The 17,168-nt window shown below is 38.4% G+C and overlaps 1 protein-coding gene across 1 annotated transcript in view; it reads left to right on the forward strand.

Moving 5' to 3' along the window:
• Positions 1–17,168, forward strand: part of HEATR5B (HEAT repeat containing 5B) — a 170,687-nt gene that overhangs the window by 109,366 nt on the left and 44,153 nt on the right. The window contains exons 22-25 of the mRNA XM_007945073.2: positions 1,216–1,455; positions 1,927–2,178; positions 10,615–10,796; positions 13,152–13,220. Coding sequence (XP_007943264.1) covers positions 1,216–1,455; positions 1,927–2,178; positions 10,615–10,796; positions 13,152–13,220 — 743 coding nt within the window. The remainder of the gene's footprint in view (positions 1–1,215; positions 1,456–1,926; positions 2,179–10,614; positions 10,797–13,151; positions 13,221–17,168) is intronic.

Below are 17,168 nucleotides of genomic sequence, written 5' to 3' on the forward strand. Positions count from 1 at the left end.
TGTTGTTATGTGCCGTCGAGTCAGCCCTGACTCATAGCGACCCCTCCTTGGGTTTCCGAGGCAGTATCACCATGGAAGTAGGATTGCCCAGCCTTCCTTCCGAGGAGTGGCTGGGAGCTCTGGTAGCATAGTGGCTAAGACACTTGCCTGCTCACCAGAAGGCTGGCGGTTCAAACCCACCAGCCACTCCTCGGAAGGAAGGGTATTTACCTTATGACCTACCAATTCCTCTTTTAGGAATTTATCTTCAATGATTAAATAATATCCACTTAATTCAGTGGTTTGCTACATGATTTAAAATTCACATTGTAGAAGTATAATTTCTGATAGGAAAAAATGTCCACCGTATACGGCTACATGGGAAAAAGGCCTCTGTGCCTAATCTTACCCTAGTGTTCTTCTCTTTCCTTGAAACTTCTTTCTACTTATCCTCCTGTCATTGAGTTCCCCAATGTGGCTTTTTCTGTGAACCTCCCTTATTGTGTATTTGGAGCAACTCAATTAAAATAGCTTCATTTCGACTTTTAACCCTCTGTCTTACTTCCTTCTGTTCAGAGGGGTCTAAACTTTAGAGAGCCTAGTCATGCTCATTCTCAAGCCAACCAGTTCTACTCTTCTGCTGCTTAGAAAAACATTTCTGGATAAAGCAACAGATTTAACCACTATTTTATAATAATACTGCTTTGATTGTATGGTACTTGGAAAGATTTTCCAAACTTTTAAATGAACTTTTAGAGTACCATTCCGTTTATAGTTGGAGTCCCTGGGTGGTGCAAATGGTTAATGGAGTTGGCTTAAGATGCCTAAGAAGAAAGTTCTGGTGATCTACTTCCAAAAAATCAGCCATTGAAAACCCTATGGAGCATATTTCTGCTCTGAAACACATGGGTGTGCCATGAGTACCATGAGTAGCAATTGTTAGAAATATATTTCTTTCCAGCACTTGTTAGTCAGGTAAATATTTATTGAGCATTCTCTGGAATATTGTTTAAAATAACTCATATTAGACAGTTTTTAAGATCAGGGTCTTATCTCTGTTGTCAGATTAAATTTGAATCCTAAAGACATATAACCTGGAGACCATACCATGTAAAATTGTATATATAGCTATCTAGTTTTGTTACTGTTGTATAATTAACATGATCTTATCATAATTGTTACCTGTAACATACCACAAAATGCTGTACATTTTCCTTTGAAACAATTACTTTTCAGATATCAATCCTTTTGCACCTGGAGTTAGTTCTCGAAGTGATATCCATTGCCGACACCAAGGTGTTAATATAACAGAAACCGGTCTTGAAGGACTTCTTTTTGGAATGCTGGACCGAGAGACAGATAGAAAATTATGTTCTGATATTCATGATACTTTAGGGCATATGCTTTCATCACTGGCAATAGAAAAACTGTCACATTGGCTAATGCTGTGTAAAGATGTTCTGGCAGCTTCTAGTGGTATGTATTTAACACATTAAACATGTTCTTAAAATAATGAAAATGGTTTTCTTTCAGATAAGTGTGTGTGTGTGTGTGTGTGTGTATTTGAGCTTACATTTAATTACACTAATAATTTTTAATCTATAAATGCCTGTAAAAATGTTGAAGGTTAAGTTCTATTACAAACTAATGAACTTCCTGTATGGTTTTGGAAAATAACTAAGTTGAAACTAAAATTTTATATATAAAACCCCAAATTACTGTGATTCAATATAGTATACAAGACTAATTTAAAAAATTAGTTTCATGTTATCCTTTCTTTGGTATTTGATTGTTTAAAAGAGTAATAAACTTGACAGTTCTGTTGTTTTCTAGAGAGTGAGAATTTAGTCTTTATTAATTACAAATCTTTTAACATTAATATTATTTCTAAAGCATCTTTTCTGCTAGATGTGCTATTGTTATAATATGCTTATACTTTTGTTACAGATATGAGTACTGCAACTCTCTTAAGTAGTGGAAAAGATGAAGAATCTGAAAAGAAGGATGAGATGGATGATGATACCATGTTTACCACACTAGGTGAAGAAGATAAATCAAAGCCCTTTGTGGCACCTCGCTGGGCCACTCGGGTATTTGCTGCTGACTGCCTGTGTCGAATCATCAATTTGTGTGAGAATGCAGACCAGGCTCACTTTGATCTTGCCATGGCACGTTCTGCAAAACTACGAAACCCAACAAGTAAATTTAAAATCAGTACTTCTTTTTCCCAATATATTTTTAGAGGTTAGAATTATTTTCCTGCTATAAGACATGCTTTATTGTGTTCCTTTCAATTATGTTAAATACCCTTTTACCTTAGTTTTTTCTCCCATCTACATCCTCTCCATCCCAGCTGCTGACCCAATTTTGGAAGATAGCTTGAGAAAGGTTGTTGTGAAAGGGGTACAGAGGTGGCATCTTCTGACTCCTCTAACTACACAAGAGGAAGACAGAATCACCATCAGCAGCCCAAGCTCTGTTCTTGTGAGGCCAGACACGCCGCCACCCTCCAGTCCTCTTACCAACCTCAACACCAACTGTCCCTCTCACAACACCAGTCACCTGTCTGCTGGCTTCGATAATTCACTGCAGTGGCCACACAGGCCTCATAGATTATGGAGTTTATTAGGGAAGAAACAGGCTTCCTGTTCCGGAATTCAAGTTCAGGAACGCGCTCAGGATACAGTTCTTCAATCAGAACAGTCTCCCCTCTGCTGTGTCCTTAGACACGCTTCTCTAGTTCTTGGCCTCTTGGCCTGGTGCGCTGTAGTAAATGACATGGTATGGCTTTTCTAGCCATATGTCTTTGTAAACTCCATGGTGGAATTTGCTGTGAGAAACTGAGTAGCTCCTGATTGTTAAAATCATCCACCTGGAGTATTTCTGTTGGGAGCAGCACAAAGCTATGTTCTGGGAACTTTGCACTCTCTCAGGTGCTTAGAATTCTGATGTTATGATTGGTTAGTTTGGCCACTCTGCCAGGCTCAAAAGGAGACTTCCTAGAGGCAGAAGAAGTCTCTCTGACTGCTGGCTGAGAAGGACCTGCTGCTGAAAGAGACATGTGCTCCTAAGAGACATGCGCTGCTTGGAAATAGACACAAGAGACAAGCATTGCTGAGTGAGACACTGAGGACACACACTGCTGGGAGAGAGACTGAGTGTTCTTCCTGAACTTGAATTGTAGTCTGGTGCTTCCCTAATAAACTCCATAATCTGTGAGTTCTGTGTGGCCACTGCAGTGAATTATCGAACACAGCAGGAAAGTGGTGAGTGCTGCAGGAGGAACGGTTGGTGAAAGGGCTGGAGGGACGCAACATGTCTGGCCTTGCAGGAATAGATCTTGGGCTACTGATGGTGATCCTGTCTTCCTCTTGTGGGGTTAGAGGAGGTCAGAAGATTTGGCCTTTTTAACACCTGGCCTCTGCCTCTGTGGGCCAGATAAACTTGCCTCTCTGTTTCATGCCTCTTGGTTCCACTGCAGCCATCTCAGCCAGGTGTCTCTCTCACCTGTGTGTGTGCGTCTCTCTCTCTCTCTCTCTCAGCTGCACGGCTCTCTCTCTCTCTCTCTCTCTCTCTCTGTGCATGTCTCTCTCTAAGCCACGAGTCTCTCTCTCTCTCTCAGCCATGCATCTCTCTCAGCCATTCATCTCTCTCTCTCTCGGTCACATGTCTCTCTCAGCAGCGTGTCTCTCTCAGCAGCGTATCTCTCTCAGCAGTGTATCTCTCTCAGCCAGCAGTCAGATTTCTTTCTGCCTCTGGAAAGGCTCATTTCAAGCCTGGCAGAGTGGCAAAACTAACCAGTCCCAACATCAGAATTCTACACACCTGACGGAGAGTGAACTTCTCAGAAGTTTACTTCCTGCTGCTCCAACAGAAATGCACCAAATGGATAACTTTAACAATCAACTATTCAGTTGCTTATGGCAAAGTGGGAGTTATAAAGACTATGGCTAGAAAAGCCATACCATGTAATTTACTACACCACAGTTGTCCAAAGTTGTATGTGGTATTTGTATGTATATATAAGTTGTTGTAAGGGTAATGATGGCACTAACTTATGTCCTAGTTTTAGCACTTTAGCTTAAAAGAGATAACAAGACTCTAAGGTGAGCTTTCTGTTCTAGCCATGGAGAATGTCAAAATTCATGAATGTCAAGGTAGATTTAGGATGCTCACATTTCAGAAATGCTATTAAGAATTTTTGATAAGATAAAAACTATTTAGAAGTGAAATACTTCATTGCTTCCCATCTTTTGTAACTTTTTTATACTGTGTGTCTCCTGGACAAGATAGATAGGAAATTTACATCGAATCTGGTATCTTCCTTTTACTGTTGAAGAACCCAGAAAAGTTGAGAGAGGTGGTAGAATAACAGACTGCTTTTCCTGTACATTATTTTCTTTTCATCACTGTGTCATTTTTTAAAATAACTAAAGACAAATTGTGTGTCTATACATTAAACATTCCTTCTAGGAATTTATAGAAAAGTAGAACTCACAGATCTATTTAAATAAATGAATAAATAAAAAGCAGTTATATGTCAAGTCTAAAGTCTGAATCTGAATGTTGTGTATCAGCAAAGCACAATATATCATGATATTTATTTATACCATTATTCATCAAATACTGAATCCTGTTATGTAAATATGCGGAGCCCTGGTGGTGCAATAGTTAAGCACTCAGCCACCAGGCAGTAAGTTGGTCAGCAGTTCACACCCAGCAGCTGTTCTTCTGGAGAAAGATGTGGTTTTCATAAAAATTACAGCCTTGGAAACACTATGGGGCAATTACACTTTGTCATATAGGGTCGCTATGAATTGGAATTGATGGCAATGGGTTTAGTATTGGTTATTATTTGCTACAGTTGCAGATATAAAGAAGACACACACAAAAAAAAAGCGTAGTCTATACCCTTGAGGAAGTTCTACTAAATAAATAAGAAGGCAGTCTTATTTATCATTCAAATAATTATTATGTATTCCAATCATGGTATGATAAAGTAATTCAGGAAAATGAAAAAAAAAAATTATACTCATTTCCTGAAGACCCGGGTAATACCTCATAGAAGAGGTGAAGCTGGGTTTTACAAATAGAGAAGTTTTCCAGGCACACGTGGAGAAGGGTGATATTTTAGTTTTTCATTGTTACTATATCAAATCACCACAAACTTAGTGTCTTAATGTAACGCAAATTTATTATGTTACTGTTCTGTAGTTCAGAAGTTCAATATGAGTCTCACTAAACTAAAATCAAGGTGCCATTAAGGCTATATTTCTTTCTAGAATCTCTAGGGGCATTAGGGATTTAATTGTGTGCCCCCAAAGTATGTGTTAAAATTTTAACCTCTATACCTGTGAATCTAAACCTGTTTAGAAACAAAGAGTTTTCTCTGCTATGTTAATGAGGCTCTATCACTGTAGGGTGTGTCCTAAATCTAATCCCTAGTGTGTTATTAAAAGGAGTAGATTAGACACAAAGGTGTGCCCACACATAAGAAAACAACAGAGGCAGATGAATCCACAAGTCTACAAAGTCTAAGGATTGTTGACTACTACTAGCTGAAATCCACCCCCTCTGTCAGTTTGTTGTACTATGGTGGCTTGGGTATTGCTGTGAAATACCACGAGGATTTCAAATACCAATAAATCCACTAGAGCCAATATACGACCTTGGGTATGTCTCACGTGAATTTAGAGACAATCTAAAGAATAGACTTGATACATTGAACTCCAGTGACCAAAAAACCAGATGAGCTAGGGGATGACATTAAGGATATCATACATGAAGAAAGCAAATGGTCACTATAAAGATAGGAAAGGATGAGAAGACCAAGATGGATGTTAGAAGAGAGTAGCTAAAGTGAATGGAAGAAATGATAAAGTAACAGAGCTAAACAGAAGATTTCAAAGGGAAGCTCAAGAATACAAAGTATTATAATAAAATATGTGAATACCTGGAGTTTGAAAATCAAAGGAGAGGAACATGCATGGCATTTCTCAAGCTTAAAAGAACTGAAGAAAAATTCAAGCCTCAAGTTGCAGTATTGAAAGTTTCTATGGGCAAAATATTGAATGTTGCAACAAGCATCAAAGAAGATGGAAGGAATACGCAGAGTCACTATATCAAAAAGAATTGGTTGACATTCAACCATTTCAGGAGGTAGCATATGATCAATAACCAATGGTATTGAAGGAAGAAGTCTAAACTTCACTGAAGGAATTGGCAAAAAGCAATGCTCCAGGAATTGACAGAATGCCCATTGAGATGTTTCAAAAAACAGATGCAGCAATAGAGGTGCTCATTTATTTATGCCAAGAAATTTGGGAGACAGCTACCTGGTCAATTGACTGGAAGTTGTCCATATTCATGCCCAGTCACAGGTAAGGTGATCCAGCAGAATGTGAAAATTATCAAATGATATCATTAATTTCAGACACAAGTAAATCTTTGCTGAAGATAATTCAAAAACAGTTACAGAAATGTATTGACAAGGAACTGCCAGAAATTCAAGCCAGATTAAGAAGAGGGTGTGGAATGAGAGCTATCGTTACTGATGTCAGATGGATCTTGGCTGAAAGCAAAGAATATCAGAAAGATGTTTACATGTGTTTTTTTGACTAGGTAGAGCCTTCGACTGTGTGACTCATAACAAATTACAGATTATATTGTGAATAATGGAAATTCCAGAATACTTAATTGTGCTCATGAGGAACATGTACATAGACCAAGAGGCAGTCAGTTAAACAGAAGATGGGGATACTACATGGTTTAAAATCAGGAAAAGTGTGTGTCAAGGTTGTATCCTTTCACCATACTTATTATATATATATATATATATATATATATATATATATATAAATAAAAACTCACCGCTGTGGAGTTGGATCCAACTCATAGAGACCCCTCCTTGGTCCTCGGAAGGAAGGTTGGGCAATCTACTTCCATAGTGATACCGCCTGGTATGCTGACCAAATAATCTGAGAAAGTGGACTATATAAGAAGAACATGACATTAGAATTGGAGGAAGACTCATTGAAAACCTGTGCTGTGCAGATGGCACAGCCTTGCTTGCTGAAAGTGAAGACGACTAGAAACACTTATTGATGAAGATCAAAGACTACAGCCTTCAGTATGGATTACACCTCAACATAAAGAAAACAAAAATCCTTGCAACTGGACCAATAAGCAACATCGAGATAAATTGAGAAAGGATTCAAGTTGTCAAGGATTTCATTTTACTTTGATACACAATCAATACCCATGGAAACAGCAGTCAAGAAATCAAATGATGTATTGAGCTGGGCAAATTTCTGGCAAAAATGTTAAAGAGCAAATATGTCACTTTGAAGACTAAGGTGTGCCTGACCCAACTCAATAAAGAATATTTTCAGTGAATAAAGAAATCTGCAAAAGAATTGATGTATTGAAATTGTGGTGTTGGTGAAGAATATTGAATGTACCATAGACTGGTGGAAGAATAGACAGATCTGTCTTGGAGGAAGTGCAGCAGGAATGCTCCTTGGAAGCAAGAATGTCCAGACTTCATCTCAGGTACTTTGGTCAGTCATGTTGTCAGAAGGAGACCAGTCCCTGCAGAAGGATATACTTTGTAAAGGAGAAGGTCAGCAGAAAAGGAGAAGAGTCTCTAAGAGATGGATTGACACAGTGGCTGTGATAATGGGCTCAAGCATTGCACAAGTTTTGAGGATGCCATAGCACTAGTCTCTTTGAAGACTAAGGTACGCCTAACCCAAACCATGGTGTTTTCAAGTCACCTCATATGCATGTGAAATCTGGGCAATGAATAAGGAAGACCAAAGAAGAGCTGATGCTTTTGAGTTGTGGTTTAGGTGAAGAATACTGAAAGCACCATGGACTGCCAAAAGAACAAACAAATCTGTCTTGGAAGAAGTGCAGCCTGAATGCCTTGGATGCAAGAATGGCCAGACTTCGTCTCACCTGCTTTAGTCATGTTGTCAGAAGGGACCATTCCCTGGAGAAGGATATCATGCTTGGCAGAGTGGAGGGTCAGGGAAAAAGGGGAAGATCCTTTATGAGATGGACTGACACAGTAGCTGCAACAATGGGCTCAGGTATAGCAAGAATTGTGAAGCTGGTGCAGGACCAGACAGTGTGTCATTCTGTTGTGCATAGGACTGCTATGAGTCTGAGCCGACTCAATGGCACCTAACAACGACATAGCACTAAGCATGTTTCATTCTGTTGTTGGAACTGACTTGACGGTACCTGACAACAATAACAACACAAGCTGAAATGACAAAGAAGGATTTCTCCTCCCATACCCTGAATTTGGATTTACAGCTTCCTCTTTAAAGCCATTCACTTATATTATGTATGTGACAAATGTAAATATAAAGCACTAGGTAATTAATTAAGTTAAGAAGAGATCTGTTTTATTTCTCAGCTTCTGGAGCTTGCCTACATTCCTTGCCTGTGGCCTTCTTCCTCTGTCTTCAAAGCAAGCAATTTTCACTGTCTGTAATCCTTCTTCAATTGTAACATTTCTTTTTCTCTCACTGCAAGCATAAAGGTCTTCTGCTTTTGGGTTTCCAAGGTGGCAAATCATTATGGAAGTAGAGTGCCCAGTCTTACCTCTTTGGAGTGGCTGGCTGGTGGGTTTGAACTATCAACCTTCTGCTTAGCAGTCAGATGCCTTAGGCACTGTGCTACCAGAGCTCCTTGTGATATAGTTAGATTAGATTAAATTTAAGTATTTTTGTAAAATTCTCAAGTTACTACAGTACCAATTTAAAATCTAAAAAAATCTCATCGTGTTATGGGTTTGCATAATATGAATAGGCCCATTTTATTATTTTTATTTATTTATTTATTTTTATTTTATTTTGATTTGGGTGAAGATTTACAGAGTAAATTCACTTTTCATACAGCAGTTCACATATACTTTGTCTCATGTCATTGACCAAAATTTACAATGCAACAGCTCCCCTCCCACTTCCTCCCCATAGTTACCTCTTCCCAGTGTCCATCCCTCCATACCCTTCTGCACCCTGAGCTGTGTCCCTGTGCATAAGCAGCCCTTTGAATAGGCCCATTTTAATTCAGTTCCTTCTGCCTTGGAAATTTCCTTTCCAATTCTGGTAGTAGTTTATTATACCTAATTTTATTGGGGGAGCTCAGGCACTTGACTGCTAACCAGAAGCTGTTTGGTTTGAGAAATATAATTATCACTACTTCAAAAGCACTTTGAGAGACTTACAGCTTCTGAAGCAATTAGATTGCTTGAGCTTGATAAATTCTTTAGATATTTTCTGTTACTATTTCATTCATCTTTTTTTCTTCTGTAATAAATATATTAAATATAATAAAATAATATATAATAATATATAATATATAATCACAATTAATCTTACCTGGTATATTTTTATTTATTTTACTTTTTATGTCTTTTAGTCTCACTTGACTTTTCCTGTCTTTCATTACTTCAATTATGCTTATGCTTTTGCTTTTCCTTTTTGAACACAGAGAATACATTTGTAATAGGTGTTTTAAGGTCCTTGTTTGTTCATCTACTATATCTTTCATTTCTGGTCCTTTTTCTATTCATTGATTTCTCCTCATGAGACATACCTTCCTAATTCTTTGCATGCTTGTAATTTTTTATTAAGTGCCAGACATTGCAAATGTTATGATGTCAGTCCTGGATTTTGTTGTATTCCTTTAAGTAGTATTGAACTTATATTCAGGAATGTAATTAAATTAATTTGAATTCTTTCATTGTTTGCTTTCACTTGTTAGGTCATCTCCAGTATAGCCTTTATATTAGGGCTTAAAGAAAAAAGATTTTCCTTTTCCATATGCTGTGCTTAGAAAAGTTTCTTTTTTCTCATTTTGTGGGTTTAAGTTTCCTGGCTGCAGATCTGAGTTTTTCTAAGGTAGGTGATGGTAAACTACAGTCTACAGTCCAAATCTGACTCACCACCTATTGGTTTAAATAAAGTTTTATTGGAACATCACTATATACATACGTATACAAATTATTTATGCCTGCTTTCAGGAGCTCAGATGGCACAGTTATTAAGGCATTTGCCTGGTAACCAAAAGGTTGGTAGTTCAAACCTACCAGCTGCTCTGTGGGAGAAAGATGTGGCAGTCTGCTTCTGTAAGATATTTACAACCTATGGAGCCTTTCTACTTTGTCCAATAAGGTCACTATGAGTTGGAATTGAGTCAAAGGCGGTAGGTTTGTTTTGGTTTTATGGCTGGTTTTGTACTACAGCAACAGAGTTGAGTAGTTATAGAAACCATATGGCCTGCAAAGCCAATAATATTTGCTACTTGATCTTACAAAAATTTTTTTTGTAGAAAAAAATTGTCAATTCCTGTTCTAAAAGAATTGCAAGCTACTTTGGGGCAAGTTTAGATATTTTTCTTTAAATGTCACTGTGTATCCAATAACTTCATCTACGTTATTAATTAATGTTTTCCAGATTGATATGAAAGTGTTCTTGAAAATATATCTTGGATACTTTTAAAAGCAGTAAAATATATTGATGGATAAATGGGTCTTTTTTAGACATTTATTTAGAGTTTCATATTTTTATGTTATTTATTTTTGGAAAACTTTTCCCATTTGCCTTCTATTTTTATTTTTAGATGACCTATTAGTACTTCATCTCTCTGACCTGATTCGCATGGCATTCATGGCTGCAACTGATCATAGCAACCAGCTGCGGATGGCTGGGCTCCAAGCACTTGAAGACATTATCAAGAAGTTTGCCTCTGTGCCTGAGCCTGAATTTCCAGGTCATGTGATTCTGGAGCAGTATCAAGCTAATGTGAGATATTCTATTTATTTGGAAACTTAAGTTGATCATTTGAGTGACCAATAAAGGAGTGAAAACTCCCTTGAAGAATGTATTTGGAACTGAAATCTAATTACTTATATAGGATGCATATCTTTCTTTATTCACATTTTCTCTTACACAGTTTTAGTCAACTTGTAGTTAAAGAGACAATGATGTAAACCTCTTGTCACTATTTTTAAGTTGTGATAGCATTTTAGTGATAAAACTAGAATAGAAATTCCAACCTAGTTTCCCACTCTTGTGTTTCGTTAGTTATCCATGCCACTTAAAAGGTAAAAGGAACATTCAAAAGAAAGTTGTGTGTATGCTATTATTATTTTTATATGTCAGGACCTGATAAGCATTTTTGACTGTAAAAAAAGCCTTTTCCCTTAGCATCCTGAAACATAAATTAACTTTTATCTTTGATAACAGCAGTTGCAATGTTTATAGATAAAACTGGATACTTTCAAAAGAATTTTTATTTTATTCTGAATTGAAATACACTTGTTTCTCTTGGGATTTATGGCTTTATTTATGTTATTCAGATGAGGCAATAGATCTAATCCTAGCAATGGAAGGTTATGTAAAAGCAACAACATTTTATATTCCCAAGGAAAGAACAATGGAACCTTTTTTTTTTTTTTTTTAAACTGTTCTTATGCCACAGTTTTGGTTCCAAACACACTATGTTGTCATCATCCATTGTTGTTGTTGTTAGGTGCCATTGAATTGCCTCTGATTCATAGTGACCCTGTGTACAACAAAACGAAATACTGCCTTGTCCTACACCATCCTCACTCTCTTTGCTAGGCTTCAGCCCATCATTGCAGCCACTGTGTCAAGCCATCTTGTTGAGGGTCTTCCCCTTTTTCACTTACCCCCTCCTCTACCAAGCATGATATCCTTCTCCAGGGGACTGGTCCCTTCTGACAACATGACCAAAATACCTGAAACAAAGTCTGGTCATTCTTGCTTCTAAGGAGCAAGAATTTGCTATACTTCTCCCAAGACAGCTTTGTTCATTCTTAGAGCAATCCGTGGTATTTTCAGTATCATTTGCCAAGACCACAATTCGGATGCATCAATTCTTCTTTACTATTCCTTATTCATTGTCCAGCTTTCCCATGCATATGAGGTGACTGAAAAAACCATGGCATGGTTTGAATCATGCACTTTTAGTCTTCAGAGTAGTATCTTCGCTCTTTAACACTTTAAAGAGGTCTTCTGCAGCAGATTTGCCCAGTGCAATACATCATCTGATTTGACTCCTGCTTCCATGCATGTTGACTGTGGATCCAAGTAAAATGAAATCCCTGACAACTTCAATTTTATCTCCCATTTATTGTGCTGTTGGTTATTGGTCTAATTGTGAGAATTTTGTTTTCTTTATGTTGAGGTGTATTCCATATTGAAGGCTGTAGTCTTTGATCATCATTAGTAGGTACTCCAAGTCTTCTTCACTTTCAGCAAGCAAGGTTGTATTATCTGCATATTGCAGGTTGTTAATGAATCTTCTTTAAATCCTCATGCTGTGATCTTCTTCATATAGCCCAGCTTCCCAGATTATTTGCTCAGCATACGAATTGAATAAATATGGTGAAAGGATACAACTCTAACACACAACTTCCCCTGTAAAGATTACAACTTTAGAAACTCAGTGGGGTAGTTCTGCCCTGCTTTTATCAGGTCATTGAGAGAGTCAACTCAGTAGCAATGGGTAATTCCTTTATTCAGCTCATAAATAGTAAATCTACTGATGTAACTAAGAATACATGGCTGATGTCAGCTTATTTCAATCTAAAGCTCATATACCTTCACAGCAGTACATACATTTTTAGTTCTCAAGCAATCTTCTGGATCGTTCCTTTTTGAGGTAAATGATCTCTATGATCTTTTAGTGGCTATATGAAGTTTTAGTTGCCACTCAGTTATTTAAAGGAATAGATCCAATTGTATGTGATTCACTCATGCAGTAAATGCTATTAGAAATATATTTACAAAAATATGGACAAAAAAAGTGGGGGTAAAATAGCAATTTTTTGTTATCTCTGGTAATGTGATTTTGTTAGAAAATCCTATTTACTATTAAACAAAAACAAAGGAAAAGATTCAAAATTAATTGCCTATTTGGTACAGTATTCATAAAGATTTACTACTGATAACCTCCTGGAAAGCAAAAGAAAAATGGTATGTGTTTAATTTTATTATAACTGAAAAGAGAGATAAGGGAGAGTTGATGAAAAGCAATGCAAAAGGGATGTGTTCTGTGTGCTTTCATCTCCAGGAAAAGCTTTATGATTATTTTTATCTTTAAAAGTAAAATGCTTGTATTCATTGTTTTAGGTGGGAGCTGCTCTAAGACCAGCTTTTTCTCAAGATACTCCATCAGATATAATAGCAAAAGCTTGCCAGGTAAGAAGGAAAATAGTGTTGACATAGATATCTTAAAATTTCATTTCCAAGAATGACAAGAAGAAAAAGCAAATAATATTTATTTTTATCTTGGAAGTGCAGCAGTGGCAATTTCCTTTTTTATTTTGCATCACAGGATAAAGTAGTAACTGTTAATTGTTGTTGTTGTTGTTGTTTGCCGTCGAGTCAAACCTGACTCATAGCGACCCCTCCTTGGGTTTCCGAGGCAGTATCACTACGGAAGTAGGATTGCCCAACCTTCCTTCCGAGGAGTGGCTGGTGGGTTTGAACCGCCAGCCTTCTGGTTAACAGGCAAGTAAGTGTCTTAGCCACTATGCTACCAGAGCTCCCAACTGTTAATTAGATTCCTTTTTTTGTCATCGGTAAGGACATGACTTTGGGGCATATATCTCTTACGTTATCCAGAAGTGAACAAACTTAGGAAAATCATAAGAGTCACTAAAATAAAAGTAAGATCTCAAAATCTATAATAATTTTAAAATGTATAATAATTTTAATTAAGTAATAAATTACATTTTTCTTTTTGATCACAGGTTGTAAAAATTCTAGTAGTTTCTCAGTGTTAAGTTATTCCAAAGAGAATTTTACAGTATGGAAATTCTATTGCAAAATGCATTTCACAGGATCATTTTACACATTATTATATCTGTAGAGTCACAAAACCATCAAAACCACCTGTATTCTAATACTTTTAATGTTGTTGTTGTTGTTTGCCATCGAGTCGGCCCTGACTCATAGCAACCCCTCCTTGGCTCTGGTAGCATAGTGCCTAAGGCACTTGACTGCTAACCAGAAGGCTGGCGGTTCAGACCCACCAGCCACTCCTCAGAAGGAAGGTTGGGCATTCCTACTTCCGTAGTGATACTGCCTCAGAAACCCAAGGAGAGGTCGCTATGAGTTGGGGCCAACTCAATGGCAAATAACAACAATACCTTTAATAGGTTCCTCTTTTTCATGTTCCTGATTCTGAAAAAAAGTTCATGCATTAAGTTCTAATCTTTCACAAAATCACATTCTGCTTATCTTAGTAGGGAAGCAACTCTTTCCTCCCCAGTTTTCTGGAGTACAGGGCTATGAGCCATCATTTTTGATTTATGTTAATGTTCAAGCTTCATGTGACCTACAGGCAGAGATGTGTGTGAAATGGTGACTTTTCCCCCATTGTGCTTGAATGAATTTCCTTCTTCCTTCTGTTGTTTAAGTTTTATTTCACGAGGCCTGCTGCTTTAATTGTGGCCTTTTGTTGTTGTGTTGTTGTTGTTACGTGCTATTGAGTCGTCTTCAACTCATGGTGACCCCTCCTTGGGTTTCTGAGGCAGTATCACTATGGAAGTAGATTGCCCAGTCTTCCTTCCAAGGAGTGGCTGGTGGGTTTGAACTGCCAGCCTTCTGGTTAGCAGTTAAGTGCCTTAGGTACTACACCACCAGCGCTCCTGTGGCCTTTAGGGAAATTAATTCCTTCTATCAGCAGTAGACCAGAAAGATAATAAGGAGCCTTATTTAAGAGATAGGTGCATGAATCATGGTACTTGATATATAGACTGTAGGGTTAGAATATGCAGTTTGTTTTGCGATATTGATACACAAACTTTAAAAATCACCACACCTACTGCCATTGAGGAGGTCTGATAGCGTAGTACCTAAGGCACTTGACTGCTAACCAGAAGACTGGCAGTTCAAACCCACCAGCCACTCCTCAGAAGGAAGGTTGGGCAATCTACTTCCTTAGTGATACTGCCTCGGAAACCCAAGGAGGGGTCTCTATGAGTCGGGTCCGACTCGATGGCACATAACAACAACAACAGCACTGCCATTGAGTTGATCCCACCTCATAGTGCCCCCCATAGGGTTTTCAAGCCTGTAAATCTTTACAGAAACTGACTGCCTCTTCTTTCTCCTGTGGAATAGCTGGTGGGTTCACACCTCCAACCTTATGGTTAACAGCCAAATGCCTTAACCACAGTGCCACCAGAGCTCCTCTTAAAAATCAAAGTCATTGGTACACCATGTGATCTGCAGCCTATACAGCTATGAGAACAGAAGAACTAGATGGTGCCTGGCTGCCACTGTCAACCACTCAGAGGGGGATCTATGTAGGAGATCCTGGATAGAGAGGGAGAACAATGTGGAACAAAACTCAAAATCATTTTGGGGGAAAAAGAAATGGAGGGTTTGCTGGTTTGATAGAGCCTGGTGGAACCACTGAGACTATGGCTTCTAGCAGCCTTCAGGTCTGGAATTGAACGTACACCTGTGGCTTCCAGCCAAACAAAACACAGGCATGTAATTTGAACATTTACCTGAGGTAGGTACACTCCTTGGAGAGACAATCATAGGAGAAAGAAGGGCTGTTTATGCACAGGGAGACTGTTCAGTGGGCAGAAGTGCACGGAAGGATGGACACAGGGAAGAGGTAACTATTGAGAGGAAGTGGGAGGGGAGCTATTGCATTGGGGTAAATTGTAGTGAATGTCATGAGACAAAGTGTATGTGAACTGCTGTATGGAAAGTGAATTTGCTTTGTAAACTTTCACCCAAATCACAACTTAAAAAAAAAAAATCACAGTCATGTCATATGTAAATAAATATATACCTACTCCTCACCTATAAACAATCTTATTATACAACATTTCACATTTTCAACTTTGAAAAAATTCTCAGGTGGCACTTCTGATGGTCCAGGCCCCATGTGGGGCCAAAACGGGTCCTGGGACACTTTCTGAGGGCTACCCTCAATGATACACCAAAAGCCCTGTAAATAACCAGGCCACGTGAGGGACTGTGGCCCTCAGGCCGTAGGTCACCTTCTCCCATTCGTCTGCAAAGTCTTGGTCTGGCTACGAAGAGCTCGGGGTTACAGGGGTTTCAGCAGGATGATGCAGAGTTGCAGGTGGGCAGGGAGGCCAGGTGAGGGCCTGAAGGTGATGGGGAGGTTGGTGGCAGGAGGGGGAAAGGAAAGGGGCCATGTGTACCTGCAGGGCTAGAATGGACAGAGGACAAGGCCCCCAGGGTAGGGGCGGGAAGTGGTGCATGGAGGATAAGTTGGGTCATCCCTTCCCAGGGGGATGAGGGGCAACAAGCAACACTGGACGGGGACCACTACCTCAACCCCCATGGGCCCTGAGGTGGTGCTGAAGGTGTGATGGGAGGGAGGGGCCCCCTGCACGCAACATACATCCTGAAATGTGCCTGAGGCATCCAATGGGTGGTGAACAACTTGGGGGAGCGGGACACCTGGGTCGGAGACAGGCATGGCCGGCCCCCTACTCTCTCACAGTACCAGTTTTGAATAAAGGCAAAGTCTTTGGAAACTAACCATGTGGATAAGTGAGGAGTGGATGTATCATATTTCAGAACATAGTGTTTAAACATACAAAACCTATAAAGTTCTTGATCATTAGATCCATTTTATCTTTCTTCTTAAACCAAACCCATAATACATTTTCTACAATTTCCTGTTTCAGTTTCTTTAAAGTGGAGAAAGTACTTAGGTTTTTGTAATGCAAACTTAGTACCAAATCCTGAATCTTTAAAATTTTTCTCAACTTTTTCAATTATATTTCTACCAAATTTTACAAAACTATTTATCAGATTTCTCCAATATATTTAATTTAGTTTTCTTAAGAATTATACCTCTTTCTTTCGTACTTATATTTAATCTCTTTTCACTTTAAGTTTTATTATACTTTCAGCATTTTCATTGCATCTTTGCCATCAGTATGTTTTTAATTGTTAATAATCAGTTAAGAGAGGGTCATATTATTTTTATTTTTTTTATTGTGATTTGGTTGAAGATTACAGAGAAAATTCACTTTCCATACAACAGTTCACATATACTTTGTCTCATGTCATTGACCACAGTTTACCACAATGCAACAGCACCCCTCCCACTTCCTCCCCATAGTTACCTCTTCCCAGTGTCCATCC

The sequence above is a fragment of the Orycteropus afer genome, unplaced genomic scaffold, assembly GCF_000298275.1.
Source record: "Orycteropus afer afer isolate SDZICR_OR568_19922 unplaced genomic scaffold, OryAfe1.0 scaffold00131, whole genome shotgun sequence".
In the NCBI taxonomy this organism is placed as follows: domain Eukaryota; kingdom Metazoa; phylum Chordata; class Mammalia; order Tubulidentata; family Orycteropodidae; genus Orycteropus; species Orycteropus afer.